The following is a 19807-nucleotide window of genomic DNA, read 5'->3' as shown; positions in this document are numbered from 1 at the left end:
GCTTATAGCCAATTCTTATTAACTAAACTAAAATTTATTAAAAAAGCAAAGAGAGAGAATTGGTTAAAAGATCAATATACAGACAGACTTGAGTTCAATTCTTGAGGTTCAGATACAGAGCAGAGCTGAGCTTGTAGTTGCCAAAAGTCCTTTTAGAAACAGTTCATAGGTTTCATAGGTGCATCTGATGAAGTGAGCTGTAGCTCACGAAAGCTCATGCTCAGATAAATGGGTTAGTCTCTAAGGTGCCACAAGTCCTCCTTTTCTTTTTGCGAATACAGACTAACATGGCTGTTATTCTGAAACCAGTCCATAGGTTATCATCCAATGTCCATGTTCAGGGTGACTCCAGTCAGTGACTGGGGATCTCAATCCTTAGGGCTCAGGGTTTCCCCCTCTTGAAACCTAAAGCAGATCTGAGATGAAGAGGGATCATGTCCCAAGGTCTTTATACATTTCCTGCAGCCTTTTGGCCTGAGAAAACAATAAGCTTAACTTTCCTTCTCCCATACATCATGGCAATTAGCAAAGGGTAATTTATCCTTTCAACAGTTCAGATACAGGTTACCACAACCTTCAAAGAGACATACAGACAATAACACTATTTCACTCCAGTGTCTTCCTAAATGTTAATATTCCTCTTTTGATCTTTGAATCAAAGCTACAGCCATAGACAAGACTCCTTTGCTGACATCACAAGACCTGAGCACACAACTCCCCTTCTCTCTCTAACAATGCCGGCTGCATTTCACAGCTCTCTCCATTTCCATCTCTTCCTACCCAGTCTTTAAAGTTCAGCTCCGGGTCAGGTCAGTCTGGGAGTTAATTAACTCTTTCTGGCCCTGTCACCTTTCAATGAGATATTATAATACACCCATAATGTCACACTGCCTGACCCCACCTGCTCCCTGTCTCCTTGCAGTGGCCTGCCCTGGTGCAGGGCCAGGATCCCAGCCACATGGATCTCAGCCCCCCCGAACTGCACAGGAAATTGGCATGGAGTGTTTCAAAGTTCTAGCAGGCCTGAGCCCCCGAGCCATCTGCAGACGCCTCGCCTTGGCTGGGGGTGACACATTCAGGGTTACCCAAGGGGCACAGGGTGAATCGCTATCACCTGCTCACAGTGATAGCGTCCGCGCCCACCGGGGAACTCGCCCACCAGTGCCTTGCTCCGGACTCCGCAAGCCCCACTCCTTCCTTCTGCTGGCTGCCAATCTGCACCCCAGCCCTTAGGCTCCCGGAGTGAGTCCTTGGAGCTGAGCAAAGTTCTCTGGTCTGGAGTCTGACTGTCCCCACGTGGCTGAGCTGGGGTGGTCGTTCTCACGGGCTCATGCTGCGGGGAGCTCTGAGAGCCACCCCAGGGACCAGCGTCACCCCCCGCAGCTTTGGCCACAGCTGTCTACGAGTTACAGATTCAATATTTCCCACATATCCAGCCCGCACGAACCAGACAGCCAGCAAGCTGTCGCTTTCAGCTGAGGCCCCGCATGGCCCCTTGGCGCCATATGGCGAAGCTGGAGCGCAGAGGGGAAACAGGCATGTCTGGGCCTGTCTAGGCAATGCCCTGCACCTAGATGCGTAACTGCGGAGCCCCCGTCTGCTGCCAGCACGGGGCGTCTGGGTCACAGTGGGGACTGGCTGCAGACCAGCAGGCTGGGTGGGGCAGAGGCTCCCATTGTGTACAGGCCTTGCTGGGATTTGGCCAAGTCTCTCACACAAGGTGTCTGGGGCCAGGCGCAAGCCCTGGTGTGTTGCACACGCAGTGAGTATCACACAGGGTTGCACATGGCCGGGCCGTGTACATTGCACGCCAATACACCTGTACGGTGTGTTCACACGTGCGTCTGTGCACATGTTCTGTTCTGGCAGTGCACGGACCAGCACCACCCGGCCTGCCAGGATGCCGGCTCATTGGTGCCCTCTAGAGGTGAAGCAGGGGAATTAAGGCTGTGCTGCTAGGGGCTACCAGGCTTATTTGCATATGGTGTTCTCTGGCTCCCCCTGCGGGTGATAGAGGAAAGTTGAGGGCTGATGTGATTTGCATACGCGTCAGAGTGGCATGGCCAGATGTCCAACGCTGCCCCAGCCGCATGTCCCTCCCTTGCACCCTCTGGAGCCGGGTAAATTTTGCTCCAGGGCCACAGGGCTCTGAGTGGGAGTCCAGAGTGAGCAGCCAGGGGGCTGAGTTGGTGGGGAATGCAGTCACCCTCAACAGGAAGCCAGTGGTCCCAGCTTTGGTCTCAGGACCTAAGGCCCCATTGCTTTGTGGAGTCTCTTTAAAGCAGGAGTGTTACTAGAGTGTCAGGGGAGTCCTGGGGGCCAGTGTCTGGACAGTGGTGGAAGGTGTTGCCCCAAGCCTGAGGCAGCTCCTGGAGGTAGGTGTTGGGGGGAGTGAGGGAGGTCATGGTTGCCTCTTGGGTAGTTCTGTGACGCAGTAGGGAGTGGGGCAGATTGACCTGGGAATGTCTAGTTCTGCTGGGACTGTCTGCATGGGGGGTGGGAGAGCAGGGGGTGACTTCACTGGAGTGAGGAGATCTGAGCCTGTCACCTGAGCTGGGAGAGGGCTGGACCCAGGTGACACCTTTGCCCGGAAACTGGACAAAGGCTGGAGGAGGAGCTGAGGGGAGGAGGAGTGAGACTGGAGGAGGGGAGTTTTCAGTTTGGGGCTGGCTGGGAAGACGCAGGAAACCCCAAGTCTGGGGTCTAAGCTCCTTGCCCCCCAGAGGGACCTGGCTGAGGGGTTGGACCTGCAAGCCCTGCTTGGAACTGTGTTCCTGTCCTCTAATAAACCTTCTTTGTTACTGGCTGGCTGAGAGTCACAGTGAATCACAGGAAGTGAGGGTGCAGGGTCTGGACTCCCCCCCACTCCGTGACAACAGATGGTAGTCGTGGGATCTACTGCACCCCATGGATGGCACTTCCTCGAGAAGGGCTGGCACCCTAGGGGTTCTCCCTGGAACCTGTGGGGAGCAGCGAGCACACAGGCCTGTGAGTGGCCAGGAAGGAGATGTATGCGAAGTGCCTTAAGAGTGACCTGGTGGAGCTGTGCAGGCAGAGGGGGCTGCGCATTGGGAGACTCACCAAAGAACAGCTGGTTGCCCAGCTGGAGGAGGGAGATCGCTGGAACGAACCGATCCCTGTCTCTGAGGGAAGCCGCCTGGCAGATCCAGCACGGGCACCAGTGTCTGTTCCAGTGGGGAGCGAACAGGCGGCTGCTGAGGGCTTCCCGAGACCCCTCCGACCTATGCCTAGGGGAAGGGCCGGGAGGAGCCCAGCGAATACAGAGGGCACCGTGACCCCCGTGTCCAGCAGGGGATCCTCCTGGAAGAGCTCCCCATCTCTGGAGCTGAGGTGGCTGCACTGGGAGAAGGAGCTAAAACTGAGAGAGTTGGAGTTCAGGCAGCTGGAACCGCAGGAGGAGCGGGAAGAGTGGGAAAAGCAGTGTCAGCATGAGCTTCAGGAGAAGGAGAAACAGAAGCAGTATGAGCTGGAATTGGCCAGGCTGAGGAGCAGTTAGCCCCTGGCTGCTGTGAGTGATGGGGGACCCGGGACTGCAAGGAGCTTTGACAAGTGCATCCTGGTCCAGCGTAAGGAGGGGGAGGACTTGGATGACTTCCTGGATGCCTTTGAGACAGCCTGCGAGCTGCACCAGGTTGATCCTGCGGACAGGCTCCGGTTTCTCACCCCCTTACTGGATCCCAAAGCCATGGCATTGAACCGCTGACTGGAAGAGGCGGAGAAAGGGGACTATGAACTATTCAAAAAGGCCCTGCTCCGCGAGTTTGGGCTGACTCCTGAGATGTATTGGGAAGGGTTCTGGAGTCAGTGTAAAACCCCTGAGGCCTCATATCTGCAACTAGCCATCCGCATGGAGGGATATGCCACCAAGTAGGCAGAGGGGGCCCAGACGAAGGAAAACCTGGTTAAACTGATCATACTAGAGCCACTGTATGAGCAGTGCCCATCCAACATGAGGCTATGGTTGATGGACAAAAAGCCAGAGAACCCACGACACGCAAGGTGGCTGGCCGATGAGTTTGTGAAGAACCGGACAGGGGGTGGTAGGGAGGAGTCCCAAAGGAACAGGCCCGCCCTGATGCAGAGAGAGAGTCACCCTGGGACCTCCCAAAGGGGGAATATGGAGAACCCCTTCCCAAGAAGAACATCCAGTGTCAGGGCCAACCAACCGGCTCAAGGGGACCAATGGCTGCTATCACTGTGGCCAGAGAGGCCACACACGGACCCAGTGCCCCAAGCTCAGGGACAGACTGAGCAGACTGAACCTTCCCAGGGTTAACTGGGTAGGGACCCAGCCGGATGAGGGGCAGATGGCCTAGGCAAGGGGGGCTGACAGCTTAACAACTGCTCAGGAGGGGGGAGGGCTCCAGGCCAGCTCCGCCAGAGTGCTGGAGGCTCTGGACTCAGGGTGCTCGGTTTACAGGGTGGGCGTGGGGCTGTCCCTCCGGAGAGAGTGCCTTGTTCCCCTGGAGGTGGATGGGAGGAAGGTCAATGGATACTGGGATACGGGCACGGAGGTGACGCTGGCCTGGCCTGAGGTGGTGGCACCAGATCGGGCGGTGCCCAACACCTATCTGACCCTGACGGGGGTGGGCGGGACCCCATTCAAGGTGCCTGTGGCAAGGGTACACCTGAAATGGGGGGCCAAGGAGGGCCCCAAGGACATGGGCGTGCACCACCATTTGCCCACTGAGGTGTTAATGGGAGGGGACCTGGAGGACTGGCCAAGCAACCCCCAGACCACCCTGGTTGTGATCTGTAGCCAGAGCCAGCGAGGGGCACTGCTCCCCAACCTCGGGGAGGGTACCACACTGGAGGGGCAGGACCCTACCCTGGTGGGGAGGGAGCACCGAGGGGCACGGCTCAGCGAGGCTGTGGCCTCAGACCCGGCCAGTAAGAGGGAACCGGTCCCCATCCCTTCCCCAGCCGCTGAGTTCCAGGCCGAATTGAGGAAAGATCCCTCCTTGCGGAAGCTCAGGGACCTGGCCCGACCTCAGGGTGGGACGGACCATGAGGAGAGGCTGCCAGGAGAGGTTCCTGTGGGAGAAGGGGTTCCTGTACCGAGAATGGGCTCCCCCAGGGGAAGTGGAGTCCTGTGGGATCAGGAGGCAGCTGGTGGTCCCCCAGAAGTATCGCCGCAAGCTCCTGTACCTGGCCCATGACATCCCCCTCGCAGGGCACCAGGGAATCCGGCGCACCCGGCAGAGGTGCTACAGAACTTTTACTGGCCCGGGGTCTTTACCACGGTCCGGCAGTATTGCCGATCCTGTGACCCCTGTCAGAGGGTGGGGAAGGCCCGGGACAAGGGGAAAGCGGCTTTGAGACCATTGCCCATCATAGAGGAGCCTTTCCAGAAGGTGGCCATGGACATCGTGGGGCCTCTCAGCAGGACGACCCGGTCGGGGAAGAAATACATTCTGGTGGTGGTAGATTTTGCCACCCGCTACCCCCAGGCAGTGCCCTTAGCTTCCATTGAAGCAGACACCGTGGCCGATGCGCTCCTGACCATTTTCAGCCGAGTGGGGTTCCCCAAGGAAGTCTTGACAGACCAAGAGTCTTCATGTCGGGCCTGCTCCGGTGTTTGTGGGAGCAATGTGGGGTCCGGCACAACTGGGCCTCAGCTTATCACCCCCAGTCCAATGGGCTGGTGGAGAGGTTCAATGGGATGCTAAAGATAATGCTGAAAACCTTTATGAACCAGCACCCGCAGGATTGGGACAAGTACTTACCTCACCTGCTGTTTGTGTACAGGGAGGTGCCCCAGGAGTCGACCGGATTTTCGCCTTTTGAACTGTTATATGGAAGGAGGGTGAGGCCCCCTGGACCTGATGAGAGACGAATGGGAGGGGAAGGCCACTCCCGATGGAGAGTCAGTGGTGGAGTATGTCCTGATCTTCCGAGAGAGACTAGCTGAACTCATGGGCCTGGCCAGGGAGAATCTGGCCAGAGCCCAGAAGAAGCAGAAGGCCTGGTATGACCGCACGGCACGGGCCCGTGCCTACGCCACCGGGGATCCGGTGATGGTTCTCATCCCCGTGAGAAAAACAAACTATAGGCCACCTGGCAGGGCCCTTTCAAGGTTGTCAAGCAGCTAAACGAGGTAAACTACGTGGTGGAGCTGTCGAACCAGGCGCACCACCGCCGGGTGTACCATGTGAATATGACGAAGTCATATTATGCCAGGGGGAATGTGGTGTTGACCGTGTGCGGACATTGGGAGGAGCAGGGAGATGACCCTTTAGTAGATCTATTCCCTGGGACCAGAGCTGGTTTCCCCCTGGAAACAATTCCCCTCTCGGATCAGCTAACCCCTGCCCAGCAAGCTGAGGTCAGGGGGGTGCTGCATCCGTACCGACAGCTGTTTTCCAACCAGCCTGGATGCACTAATCTGACTGTCCACCAGGTGCAGACAGGGTCGCACCCGCCGATAAGATGCTCCCCCTTCCGAGTCACAGGGAAAATTGCTCAGGACCTGGAAAGAGAGGTCTGGGACATGCTGGCTTTGGGGGTGATCCAGCCATCTGCCAGCCCTTGGGCCTCGCTGGTGGTGCTGGTCCCCAGAAAGGACGGGTCGGTCCGGTTCTGCGTGGACTATCGGAAGCTCAATGCCATCACTGTATCGGATGCCTACCCCATGCCCAGGCCGGACGAGCTCCTAGACAAGCTGGGAGGAGCTCGGTACCTTACCACCATGGACCTTACAAAGGGCTACTGGCAAGTGCCGCTGAATGCAGATGCCCGGCTGAAATCGGCCTTTATCACCCCTCTGGGGCTCTAGGAGTTCCTGACCCTGCCTTTCCGCCTCAAGGGAGCGCCGGCCACCTTCCAGCGCCTGGTGGACCAGCTACTGTGGGGGATGGAGAGTTTTTCCGTGGCGTATATTGATGACATCTGTGTCTTTAGCCAGACCTGGGAGGACCATGTGTCCCAGGTTAGACAAGTGCTGGACCGACTCCAGGGGGCTGGGCTGACTGTAAAAGCGGAGAAGTGCAAGGTGGGGATGGCTGAAGTATCTTACCTGGGCCATCGGGTGGGGAGCGGCCGCCTAAAGCCGGAACCAGCCAAGGTGGAGGTGATCAGAGACTGGCCTGCTCCCCACACCAAAAAGCAGGTCCAAGCCTTTAATGGGTTGGCAGGATACTACCGAAGATTTGTGCCCCACTTTAGCGCCATAGCCACCCCCATCACTGAGCTATGCAAGAAGGGGAAGCCAGAAAAGGTGGTCTGGACCGAGCAGTGCCAGGAGGCTTTCCGGGTGCTGAAGGAGGCTCTGGGCAGTGGCCCAGTTCTGGCAAACCCAGACTTTGACAAGCCCTTTATGGTGTTCACCGACGCCTCAGACACGGGACTGGGGGCGGTGTTAATGCAGGAGGATGAAAAGGGGAAGAGACACCCCATCGTGTACCTGAGCAAGAAGTTGCTACCCCGGGAGCAACACTACACGGCCATCGAGAAGGAGTGCCTGGCCATGGTGTGGGCCCTCAAGAATACTGGAGCCCCATCTCTTCGGGCGACACTTCACCGTGTACACCGACCACTCTCCCCTGACCTGGCTGCACCAGATGAAAGGAGCCAACGCCAAACTCCTGAGGTGAAGCCTGCTCCTGCAGGATTACGACATGGAGACATGGACGTGGTCCACGTGAAGGGAAGTGTCAACATGATAGCGGATGTGCTGTCCTGGAGAGGGGGCCCCGAACTTCCCCAGGTCACTGGTCAGAGTGACCCCACTCAGTTCAGTCTCGAAGGGGGGAGAGATGGGACGCAGCCGGGAGGGGGGCGGACTGACCGGGGAATGGCGTCTAGTTCTGCTGGGACTGTCTGCATGGGGGGTGGGAGAGCAGGGGGTGAATCCACTGGAGTGAGGAAACCTGAGCCTGTCACCTGAGCTGGGAGAGGGTTGGGCCCAGGTGACACCTTTGCCTGGAAACTGGACAAAGGCTGGAGGAAGAGTTGAGGGGAGGAGGAGTGAGACTGGGGGAGGGGAGTTTTCATTTTGGGGCTGGCTGGGAAGATGCAGGGAACCCCAAGTCTGGGGCCTAAGCTCCTTACCCCCCGAAGGGACCTGGCTGAGGGGTCCTGGTTGTACTTACAAGCCCTGCTTGGAACTGTGTTCCTGTCCTCTAATCAACCTTCTGTGTTACTGGCTGGCTGAGAGTCACAGTGAATCGCAGGAAGAGGGGTGCAGGGCCCGGACTCCCCCCCACCCTGTGACAAGTTCATATGGGCTGGCAGGGTGGGGGCGGGGCCCTGGGTGGAGGATAAGGCTGAGATGGGGGAAGGGAAGGGTTTGGAGAAGAGAGAGGTCAGGCTGAGGCTCTGAGGTGCTGGCGCACCCCATGTGGGCCCGGGAGGTCTCATCATCATGGCCCTGGGGTGAGGGTCTTCAGGCCTGTGCCCACTGATCGCTATGCAGCTGGTGCTCTGCTCAGTCCTGGCTGCGGAGCAAATGGGGCGAAGGCTCTGGGGGCGGATCCCTGCCCTACTCCAGTCCCATGGAGAGTGGGTCCCTGCACACCCACCCCACTCACACACCCCACTCCTGTCTTGCGAAGTCCCTTTATGGAAGCCTGGCCAATGGCATTCTTGATGTCACATTGTGTCACCACAGAGACAGACGCTGCCACAAATGCAGGCGCATCCCCCCCCCAGACACATGGCTCAGGGAGCCCAGTCAGGATTGGGGGTTTCCTGGCGACGCTGGGCAAAGGAGAGTGGAGCCTGAGCGTCTCTGCCCCCCTGTGCTGCGGCTGGGGTTAATCTCACCTTATGCCCCACGCAGGGTGGGATGGGGCTGAGCTGTGCTGAGAGCTGTAATTCCAGAGCTCGCCCCAGCACCGGGACCACCTAACAAGCAAAACACCACGAGCCAGGCCCTGTCCCCTGTGAGGAAGCGGGAATGTTCTTAATGTTTTCTCTGAATACTGTGTGGGTGCCTCAGTTTCCCCTATGCAATTCTTCAGTATCTAGGATAAGGGGGTGTGATTGTTGCAGAGCCCTAGAGGGCAGGTGTGTGCAGGGGTCTGCAAAGAGAATGGCCGACTCCCTCTCTCCTGGCAACTGTTGGCCTGGGCCCCTCCTCTGCAAAGGTGCCAACTGACGGTGTTGGAGAACAAAGAGATCTGGTGGCCTCCTGGCCCGGGAAAGAGACAAAGCCTGGAGGAGGAGCCGGGGGGAGGCTGTGGGAGACTGCTGGAGAGAGCTTCAGTTTTGAAGCTGGCTGGGGAAATGAAGAGAGGGCCAGATGGGGCTCTGGCCTCCCTGCCCTCCAAAGATGGACCTGACTACAAGCTCTGTTTTAAACAATGTTCCTGTCATCTAATAAACCTTCTGTTTTACTGGCTGGCTGAGAGTCAGGTCTAACTACAAAGCTGGGGGGCAGGACCCACTGGCTTCCCCAGGACCCCGCCTGGGCAAACTCACTGTGGGAAGCACATGTTGTGAAAGAAAATGCTAAATGCTCCGAGGTCAAACCCAGGAAGGTGGAAGGCTGCTCCCAGACAGGAGGCTCTCCCAGAGTCCTGACTGGCTTCGTAGGGAGTCGTTCCAGAGCATCGCCCGGGGACTCCGTGACAACCCCAGCCCAATGGAAAAGACCTGAGTCGTGAGCGGCCCTGGGCCTGGGGGAGCCCCTGAGCCAGTGGGTTGCACCCTCTCCACTGACCCCCCTCCACCCCCGAGTCATGGCTGCCCCACTTGCTTCCTCATTTTCTCCCCTTCATCCCCCGCTCCAGCTGGTGAGCTCCTGCCTGCTGTGGGCAGTGGGCTGGCCTGGCTTGGGCTCCCTGAGGTCGGAGCAGCAGGGCCGGCTGGTGGGGAAGCTCAGGCCATGGGGCACTGCGGACTTGGGGGTCCAGGAGGTGCCGTGCAGCAGAAGGTGCCCTGGAGCCCGACGCCAGGCGGAGGAGACCGGCCCGGGCTGCCCGGACACAGTGGGTGCTGCTGCTCTCTAGCTCTGACCCCTCAGCAGGAGCAAGGAGAAGAGTCTGGCTTGGCTCTGGCCGGGGGTCCCGGGGGAGCCTGGGCGAGCTGGGCTGTGCGGCTCCTGTGCGCAGGCTCCGCCGTCCCAGTGGGGATGACAGTGCCAGGGACGTGGCCTGTGCAGAGCAGCTCAGCGCCAGGAGGGCACTAGGACCATGCTAGGCAGCCAGCTGAGGGAGAGCCGCTCTGTCTCTTCAGCCGGTGCCTCGGCAGCCACTTGTGGAGACAGGAGGCTGGAGCCTCTGCTGGGGCATGAGCCGGAGGTTCACGGTCACGGCCCTGCCCCGGGAGGAGGGGGCCCCCTGCCAAGAGGCGGCTGCAGCTCTCCGTGGAGATGCCGCCCCCCTGCAAGGGGCCCAGCCTGGCAGCCACTCCCGAGAAGACAGCAAAGGTAAGTGATGCTCGGCGGGCACCGTGCGGGCGCCCCGTGGGCAGCACAGAGGGGCTGGCTGCTACAGTGACCTGCCAGGAGCCCTCCCAGTGGGGGGCAGGGACGGTGCTGGGCTGGGGGCTTCAGTCTGCCCTGGGGTGGGTGGGGCTGGCTGCCCCTCTGGGGTGAAGGCTCTGGGGCACTGGGCTGCACCAGCAGCCATGTCTGAGAGGAGCCGGTTTCCTGAGGCCTTTGACGGGGCCTGGCCAGTGGCTTGGAGCAAAAGTTGCGGCTGTGAATGGAAAGAGCGGAAGTGCCTGGGGGTCCCGTGGGGGGCTGGGCTCCGCTCTGGAAAAGGGGGCTAGGCAGGGAGATGGCTGGTTGCCCCGGGTAACCTTTGGCTCTCTCCAGAGGAGCCGGGCGCTCGTTGCCTCCCATTCCCGCCTGCTGGCTGCTGGGGGCAGGGACTCACCCGGCTGAGCCTGGCCCTGTGCGAGGCTCCTCTCAGCTGAACCCTAAATGCAGAGTGGGGCCGAGAGCCGCCTGCCCAGGAGCTGGGATGGGCACAGGGCCCGAGGGATGTGCTGGGGGCGGGGCCCCCCGGCACGCACAGCGCCCAGCCCCTTGCTGAGTGAAACCTGCAGGGTAAAACCCGCCCTGGGCCGTGCCCGCTGGCCCCAGCGAGGGCTCTGCAGCTTGGGGCTCTTGAGAGCGAGACCGAGGGCCACAGATGAACTTCTCCACACAGCCAAACCAGCGCCCCTCGCTCCCGACCCGCAGCCCCCCACAGCCCTGCGGGTGCCCCCGACTCCGGACCTGCAGCCCCCCTAGCCCAGCCCTGGGCTCCCCCCACAGCCCATGCTGGTGCCCCCCAATCCAGCCCTGTGCTATTCACTTCTAGGACTTGGACTCCATGTCCTTCAGCTCACGCACATTCCATAGCCAGCCATGGGCCCGGCATGCTGACCACGCTGCTTGAGCCTCCCGATAGTGGAGGGTGAGACCATTACGAAGTGTGGCCCTCGACCAGCCCTGTGTCGGCCTGGGGAGACGGCGGGTCAGATGTCCAGCCTGCCACCCCCTCCGCTGGCTGCCATTTTGCCCGTCTTTGGGAGCAGGCAACAGCCTGGGCAGCATTTGGTTTCTGTGCATGACTTTGACGTGAGCCTGGAGGCTAAGGGTTGGTGGTTAGAGTGTCTGTCAGGGTCTGTGCGGTGAGAAGGAGCCATGGCATCCTGGATGTGCGTGTGTGCACGGGACGTCCTGACTCTGTGTACCCCATGGGTGTGAGCGTGACGTCATGGCTGCGTGCGTGCACGTGTGAGCCTGTCTGTGACGTCCTGAGTCTACACGCACCTGGGCATGTGCACCCGTGAGTCCTGGCTCCGTGTGCAGCCCACAGAGAGGAAAGGCCCTGGCTGCTGCTGCCAGCTGCGGGTGCTCTCGGAGGCCTGCTCTGGGGAGAGGACTGGGTTCTAGACCTGGCCCTGTCCAAGGGAGCTTTGCACAGTCTGTCCGTGGCAGCCTGGTGCAGTGCGTGGTGTTGCCCCGAGTTAGAGGGTGAGGCAGGTGGCAGCGAGGTGCAGGGACTTGCCCAGGCTCGCCAGGGCGAGAAGCTGTCAGTGCTGGGATCCCTGCAGGGATCGTCCCAGTTTGGCCGGAGTGGGGCCTACGCCGGGGGGTCTCCATGCCTGAAGGGCAGCCAGCTCCTGCACATGGCTCAGCATTTGGCCCCTGGGAGCAGGGGGTGCTGCGCTCCCCCTCCGGGCCTTTCTGGCTCTGGACCTTGGGCTGGAGCGAGGCAGTTCCCCATGCACAGTGTGTCCTGGAGCACAGGGCTCTTGGCTGCACATCCGGGCCTGACACTGGGGCTGTATCGATCTCAGAAACCCAGGGGGCTGCAGCCTCACCCGCTGCATCGGAGCTGTGAGTTGTGCCCTCTGCAAGGGCGCCTGGTGTAATATGGCCCCCGTGCCTGGCCCCGCGTGGCAGGGTCTAGGGGCTCGGAGCACAGAGATGCGTGGGTATTTTGGATCCGGGCTGGGTGGGTCGGTGCTGGGGGTTGAGTGGTTCTGGGGTTGGGGGGGTTGTTATATGCCTGGAGGTTGTGGGCGTGCGGCTCGTGCTGTGTGGCCCATGGACCCGTCCCCTGTGCTCTGTCCGGGCCATGGTGGCAGGGCTGGCCTGGCAGGGCGTGGGCAGGTTGCACTGGCCGAGGAGATGGGGCTGAGATGGGAGCGACTGAGAGGCTGGAAGGCACCAGCTCTGTTGGGGGACCTGCCCCCATGCCAAGGTGACTCACTCAGGACGGTGGGGCTGGGAAAGGGAGGGGACTGGAGCCCGCGGCAGGGCTGAGGTTAGCCATAACAGCCCAATGGAGCCCAGTAGGGTTGTGGGAGTCAGTGCTAGGGTTGGGAGTAGAAGGGAAGTCAATGCTGAGGTTTGGGGGTCACAGGGAAGTCAGTGTCAGGGTTTGGGGGCCATGGGTCTGGGCAGGGGTTGAAGGGCATGGGATTAAAGTTTGGGAGTCAGGGCAGGGGTTGGGGGTCAGGGGTTTGGGGCTGTGGGGGTTGGGGGTAGGGTCTGGGCAGGGGTTGGGGCCTGTGGGAGTTGGAGTCTAGGCTGGGTCTGGGTCTGTGGTTGGCGGTTGGGGTCTGGACAGGGGTTGGCGGTTGGGGGTCTGGGCAGAGATTGGGGGCTGTGGAGGTTGGGAGTCTGTGGGGATTGGGGGTCTGTGTCGGTGGCTGTAGGGGTCAGGGGTTGGGGGTCTGGAGGTTGGGGGTCGGGTTGGGGACTGTGGGGGTTGGAGGTCTGGGTAGAGGTCGGGGGGCTGTGGGGGTCAGGTTGGGGGCGGTGGGGGTTGGCAGTTGGGGGTCTGGGCAGAGGTTGGGGGCTCTGGGGGTTGGAGGGCTGGGTTGGAGGACTGTGGGGGTTAGCAGTTGGGGGTCTGGGCAGAGGTTGGGGGACTGTGGGGGTCAGGTTGGGGGCTGTGGGGGTTAGCGGTTGGGAGTTGGGCAGAGGTTGGGGGTCTGTGGTTGTTGGGTTGGCGGTTGGGGGGCTGTGGAGGTCGGGTTGGGGGTCAGGGCAGGAGTTGGCGGTTGTAGGGGTTGGCAGTAGGGGGTCTGGGCAGAGGTTGGGGGTCTGTGAGGGTTGGGTGGGGGTCTAGGCAGGGGTTGGCGGTTGCAGGGCTGGGTTGGGGGTTGGGTTGGGGGTCAGGGCAGGGGTTGGCAGTTGGGGGGCTGTGGAGGTCGGGTTGGGGGCAGTTGGGGGTTGGGTTGGGGGTCAGGGCAGGGGTTGGGGGCTGTAGGGGTTGGCAGTTGGGGGTCTGGGCAGAGGTTGGGGGTCTGTGAGGGTTGGGTGGGGGGTCTGGGCAGGGGTTGGCAGTTGGGGGACTGGGTTGGGGGTCAGAGCAGGGGTTGGGGGTGTAGGGGTTGGCAGTTGGGGGTCTGGGCAGAGGTTGGGGGTCTATGAGGATCGGGTTGGGGGTCAGGTTGGGGGTCAGGGCAGGGGTTGGCGACTGTAGGGGTTGGCGACTGTAGGGGTTGGCAGTTGGGGGTCTGGGCAGAGGTTGGGGGTCTGTGAGGGTCGGGTGGGGGGTCTGGGCAGGGGTTGGGGGTTAGGGGGCTGGGTGGGGGGTCGGGTGGGGGGTCAGGGCAGGGGTTGGAGGCCGTAGGGGTTGGCAGTTGGGGATCTGGGCAGAGGTTGGGGGTCTGGACAGGGGTTGGCAGTTGGGGAGCTGGGGTGGGGGTCGGGTGGGAGGGCAGGGTTTGGGGGTCGGGTTGAGGGTCAGGTCAGGGGTTGGGGGTCTGGGTTGGGGGTCGGGTGGGGGGTCTGGGCAGGGGTTGGCGGTTGGGGAGCTGGGTTGGGGGTCGGGTGGGGGGTCAGGGCAGGGGTTGGGGGCTGTAGGAGTTGGCAGTTGGGGGTCAGGGCAGGGGTTGGGGGTCTGGGTGGGGGGTCTGGGCAGGGGTTGGGGGTCTGGGTTGGGGGTCGGGTGGGGGGTCTGGGCAGAGTTTGGGGGCTGTAGGAGTTGGCAGTTGGGGGTCTGTCGGGGCAGGGGTTGGCTGTCAGGGCAGGGGTTGGAGGTCGGGTTGGGGGTTGGGGGGCTGGGTTGGGGCAGGGGTTGGGGGTCTGGGCAGGGGTTGGGGGGCTGGGTTGGGGGGCAGAGCAGGGGTTGGGGGTCTGGGTGGGGGGTCTGGGCAGGGGTTGGGGGGCTGGGTTGGGGGTCAGGTGGGGGGTCAGGGCAGGGGTTGGGAGGCTGGGTGGGGGGTCTGGGCAGGGGTTGGGGGGCTGGGTTGGGGGGCAGAGCAGGGATTGGGGCTGTAGGGGTTGGCAGTTGGGGGTCTGGGCAGAGGTTGGGGGTCTATGAGGATCGGGTTGGGGGTCAGGTTGGAGGTCAGGGCAGGGGTTGGCGACTGTAGGGGTTGGCAGTTGGGGGTCTGGGCAGAGGTTGGGGGTCTGTGAGGGTCGGGTGGGGGGTCTGGGCAGGGGTTGGTGGTTAGGGGGCTGGGTGGGGGGTCGGGTGCGGGGTCAGGGGTCTGGGCAGGGGTTGGGGGCCATAGGGGTTGGCAGTTGGGGATCTGGGCAGAGGTTGGGGGTCTGGGCAGGGGTTGGCAGTTGGGGAGCTGGGGTGGGGGTTGGGTGGGAGGGCAGGGTTTGGGGGTCGGGTTGAGGGTCAGGTCAGGGGTTGGGGGTCTGGGTTGGGGGTCGGGTGGGGGGTCTGGGCAGGGGTTGGCGGTTGGGGAGCTGGGTTGGGGGTCGGGTGGGGGGTCAGGGCAGGGGTTGGGGGCTGTAGGAGTTGGCAGTTGGGGGTCAGGGCAGGGGTTGGGGGTCTGGGTTGGGGGTCAGGGCAGGGGTTGGGGGTTGGGGGTCAGGTTGAGGGTCAGGTCAGGGGTTGGGGGGCTGGGTTGGGGGTCGGGTGGGGGGTCTGGGCAGGGGTTGGCGGTTGGGGAGCTGGGTTGGGGGTCGGGTGGGGGGTCTGGGCAGAGTTTGGGGGCTGTAGGAGTTGGCAGTTGGGGGTCTGTCAGGGCAGGGGTTGGAGGTCGGGTTGGGGGTTGGGGGGCTGGGTGGGGGGTCAGGTGGGGGGTCTGGGCAGGGGTTGGGGGGTGGGTTGAGGGGCAGAGCAGGGGTTGGGGCTGTAGGGGTTGGCAGTTGGGGATCTGGGCAGAGGTTGGGGGTCTGTGAGGGTCGGGTGGGGGGTCTGGGCAGGGGTTGGGGGTCTGGGTGGGGGGTCCGGGCAGGGGTTGGGAGGCTGGGTTGGGGGTCGGGTGGGGGGTCAGGGCAGGGGTTGGGGGTCTGGGTGGGGGGTTGGGTGGGGGGGTCCGGGCAGGGGTTGGGGGGTCTGGTTGGGGGGTCAGGTGGGGGGTCTGGGCAGGGGTTGGGGGTCTGGGTAGGGGTTGGCAGTTGGGGATCTGGGCAGAGGTTGGGGGTCTGTGAGGGTCGGGTGGGGGGTCTGGGCAGGGGTTTGCGGTTGGGGAGCTGGGTTGGGGGTCTGGGTGGGGGGTCTGGGCAGGGGTTGGGGGGCTGGGTTGGGGGCCGTGTTGGGGGGTCAGGGCAGGGGTTGGGTGGCTGGGTTGGGGGTCGGGTGGGGGGTCAGGGCAGGGGTTGGGGTTCGGGTGGGGGGTCGGGTGGGGGGTCCGGGCAGGGGTTGGGAGGCTGGGTTGGGGGTCGGGTGGGGGGTCAGGGCAGGGGTTGGGGGTCTGGGTGGGGGGTCGGGTGGGGGGTCTGGGCAGGGGTTGGGGGTCTGGGTTGGGGGGCAGATCAGGGGTTGGGGCTGTAGGGGTTGGCAGTTGGGGATCTGGGCAGAGGTTGGGGGTCTGTGAGGGTCGGGTGGGGGGTCTGGGCAGGGGTTTGCGGTTGGGGAGCTGGGTTGGGGGTCTGGGTGGGGGGTCTGGGCAGGGGTTGGGGGTCTGGGTTGGGGGCCGGGTTGGGGGGTCAGGGCAGGGGTTGGGTGGCTGGGTTGGGGGTCGGGTGGGGGGTCTGGGCAGGGGTTGGGGGGCTGAATGGGGGGTCGGGTGGGGGGTCAGGGCAGGGGTTGGGGTTCGGGTGGGGGTTCGGGTGGGGGGTCCGGGCAGGGGTTGGGAGGCTGGGTTGGGGGTCGGGTGGGGGGTCAGGGCAGGGGTTGGGGGTCTGGGTGGGGGGTCGGGTGGGGGGGTCCGGGCAGGAGTTGGGGGGGTCTGGTTGGAGGGTCAGGTGGGGGGTCTGGGCAGGGGTTGGGGGTCTGGGTTGGGGGTCGGGTGGGGGGTCTGGGCAGGGGTTGGGGGTCTGGGTTGGGGGTCGGGTGGGGGGTCTGGGCAGGGGTTGGGGGTCTGGGTTGGGGGGCAGATCAGGGGTTGGGGCTGTAGGGGTTGGCAGTTGGGGATCTGGGCAGAGGTTGGGGGTCTGTGAGGGTCGGGTGGGGGGTCTGGGCAGGGGTTTGCAGTTGGGGAGCTGGGTTGGGGGTCTGGGTGGGGGGTCTGGGCAGGGGTTGGGAGGCTGGGTTGGGGGCCGGGTTGGGGGGTCAGGGCAGGGGTTGGGTGGCTGGGTTGGGGGTCGGGTGGGGGGTCAGGGCAGGGGTTGGGGTTCGGGTGGGGGTTCGGGTGGGGGGTCAGGGCAGGGGTTGGGGGTCGGGTGGGGGGTCTGGGCAGGGGTTGGGGGTCTGGGTGGGGGGTCGGGTGGGGGGTCAGGGCAGGGGTTGGGGGTCTGGGTGGGGGGTCGGGTGGGGGGTCTGGGCAGGGGTTGGGGGTCTGGGTTGGGGGGCAGATCAGGGGTTGGGGCTGTAGGGGTTGGCAGTTGGGGATCTGGGCAGAGGTTGGGGGTCTGTGAGGGTCGGGTGGGGGGTCTGGGCAGGGGTTTGCAGTTGGGGAGCTGGGTTGGGGGTCTGGGTGGGGGGTCTGGGCAGGGGTTGGGAGGCTGGGTTGGGGGCCGGGTTGGGGGGTCAGGGCAGGGGTTGGGTGGCTGGGTTGGGGGTCGGGTGGGGGGTCAGGGCAGGGGTTGGGGTTCGGGTGGGGGTTCGGGTGGGGGGTCAGGGCAGGGGTTGGGGGTCGGGTGGGGGGGTCCGGGCAGGGGTTGGGGGGTCTGGGTTGGGGGTCGGGTGGGGGGTCTGGGCAGGGGTTGGGGGTCTGGGTTGGGGGGCAGATCAGGGGTTGGGGCTGTAGGGGTTGGCAGTTGGGGATCTGGGCAGAGGTTGGGGGTCTGTGAGGGTCGGGTGGGGGGTCTGGGCAGGGGTTTGCGGTTGGGGAGCTGGGTTGGGGGTCTGGGTGGGGGGTCTGGGCAGGGGTTGGGGGGCTGGGTTGGGGGCCGGGTTGGGGGGGTCAGGGCAGGTGTTGGGTGGCTGGGTTGGGGGTCGGGTGGGGGGTCTGGGCAGGGGTTGGGGGGCTGAATGGGGGGTCGGGTGGGGGGTCAGGGCAGGGGTTGGGGTTCGGGTGGGGGGTCCGGGCAGGGGTTGGGAGGCTGGGTTGGGGGTCGGGTGGGGGGTCAGGGCAGGGGTTGGGGGTCTGGGTGGGGGGGTCCGGGCAGGGGTTGGGGGGCTGGGTTGGGGGCCGGGTTGGGGGGCAGGGCAGGGGTTGGGTGGCTGGGTTGGGGGTCGGGTGGGGGGTCTGGGCAGGGGTTGGGGGGCTGGGTTGGGGGCCGGGGTGGGGGGTCTGGGCAGGGGTTGGGGGGCTGAATGGGGGGTCGGGTGGGGGGTCAGGGCAGGGGTTGGGGTTCGGGTGGGGGGTCGGGTGGGGGGTCAGGGCAGGGGTTGGGGGGCTGGGTTGGGGGCCGGGTTGGGGGGTCAGGGCAGGGGTTGGGGGGCTGGGTTGGGGGCCGGGTTGGGGGGTCTGGGCAGGGGTTGGGGGGCTGGGTTGGGGGTCGGGTGGGGGGTCAGGGCAGGGGTTGGGGGGCTGGGTTGGGGGCCGGGTTGGGGGGTCTGGGCAGGGGTTGGCAGTTGGGGGGCTGGGTTGGGGGTCGGGTGGGGGGTCTGGGCAGGGGTTGGGGGGCTGGGTTGGGGGCCGGGTTGGGGGGTCAGGGCAGGGGTTGGGGGGCTGGGTTGGGGGCCGGGTTGGGGGGTCTGGGCAGGGGTTGGCAGTTGGGGGGCTGGGTTGGGGGTCGGGTGGGGGGTCTGGGCAGGGGTTGGGGGGCTGAATGGGGGGTCGGGTGGGGGGTCTGGGCAGGGGTTGGGGGGCTGGGTTGGGGGCCGGGTTGGGGGGTCAGGGCAGGGGTTGGGGGGCTGGGTTGGGGGTCGGGTGGGGGGTCTGGGCAGGGGTTGGGGGGCTGAATGGGGGGTCGGGTGGGGGGTCTGGGCAGGGGTTGGGGTTCGGGTGGGGGTTCGGGTGGGGGGTCTGGGCAGGGGTTGGGGGGCTGAATGGGGGGTCGGGTGGGGGGTCAGGGCAGGGGTTGGGGTTCGGGTGGGGGGTCTGGGCAGGGGTTGGGGGGCTGGGTTGGGGGCCGGGTTGGGGGGTCAGGGCAGGGGTTGGGTGGCTGGGTTGGGGGTCGGGTGGGGGGTCTGGGCAGGGGTTGGGGGGCTGAATGGGGGGTCGGGTGGGGGGTCAGGGCAGGGGTCGGGGGGCTGGGTTGGGGGTCGGGTGGGGGGTCAGGGCAGGAGTTGGGGGTCTGGGTGGGGGGTCGGGTGGGGGGGTCCGGGCAGGGGTTGGGGGGCTGGGTTGGGGGCCGGGTTGGGGGGCAGGGCAGGGGTTGGGTGGCTGGGTTGGGGGTCGGGTGGGGGGTCTGGGCAGGGGTTGGGGGGCTGAATGGGGGGTCGGGTGGGGGGTGTGACGAAGTGGGACTGTTCTTAATGTTTCCTCTGAATAGTGTGGGGGTGCCTCAGTTTCCCCTAGGCAGTTCTGAAGTATCTAGGGGGTGGGGTAAGGGTGTATGATCGTTGCAGAGCCCTAGAGGGCAGGTGTGTGCAGGGGTCTGGACACAGAGAATGGCCAACACCCTGTTTCCTGGCCACTGATGGCCTGGGCCCTTCCCCCCCTGCAAGGTGAGAGCTGAAGGGTTGGAGAACAAAGGAATCAGGTGACCTCCTGGCCGGGGAAAGGAACAAAGCCCAGAGGAGGAGGGGCTGGAGGGAGTTTCAGTTGGGGGCTGGCTGGGACATGGAGTGAGGTGCAGACATGGTTGTCTGGCTCACTACCCCCCAGAATGGACCCAGCTGAGGGGTCCCGTTCTCTGCACCTGCAAGCTCTGTTTTAGACCATATTCCTGTTGTCTAATAAACCTTCTGTTTTACTGGCTGGCTGAGAGTCACGTCTGCCTGCGAAGTTGGGGTGCAGGACCCTCTGGCTTCCCCAGGAGCCCCGCCTGAGCGGACTCACTGTGGGAAGCGCACGGAGGGGCAGAGGATGCTGAAGGCTCCGAGGTCAGACCCAGGAAGGCGGAAGCCGGGTGAGCTGTGTGTCCTGAAGACAGGCTGCTCACAGAAAGGCGACTACCCCAGAGTCCTGACTGGCTTCATGGGGAGCAGTTCCAGAGCATCGC

The 19807-nt window shown here is 63.9% G+C and overlaps 1 protein-coding gene and 1 long non-coding RNA gene across 3 annotated transcripts in view; one reads left to right on the top strand and one right to left on the bottom strand.

Annotated features, from left to right (window-relative positions):
- The window catches only part of LOC142068781 (uncharacterized), a 96034-nt gene that overhangs the window by 24893 nt on the left and 51334 nt on the right, over positions 1-19807 (bottom strand). The gene's annotated exons all lie outside the window — the stretch shown is intronic.
- SLC12A5 (solute carrier family 12 member 5) overlaps positions 10154-19807 on the top strand; it is a 121441-nt gene continuing 111787 nt past the window's right edge. The window contains exon 1 of one of the 2 annotated variants that reach the window (XM_048820235.2): positions 10154-10390. In XM_048820235.2, coding sequence (XP_048676192.1) covers positions 10252-10390 — 139 coding nt within the window. In that variant the 5' untranslated portion in view covers positions 10154-10251. The remainder of the gene's footprint in view (positions 10391-19807) is intronic. The other variant, XM_048820234.2, reaches the window with a different exon arrangement.

Source organism: Caretta caretta, chromosome 13, assembly GCF_965140235.1.
Source record: "Caretta caretta isolate rCarCar2 chromosome 13, rCarCar1.hap1, whole genome shotgun sequence".
Taxonomy (NCBI): Eukaryota; Metazoa; Chordata; order Testudines; family Cheloniidae; genus Caretta; species Caretta caretta.
Note: the sequence above shows the minus strand (reverse complement) of the source record. Positions and strands in the feature narration are given on the sequence as shown.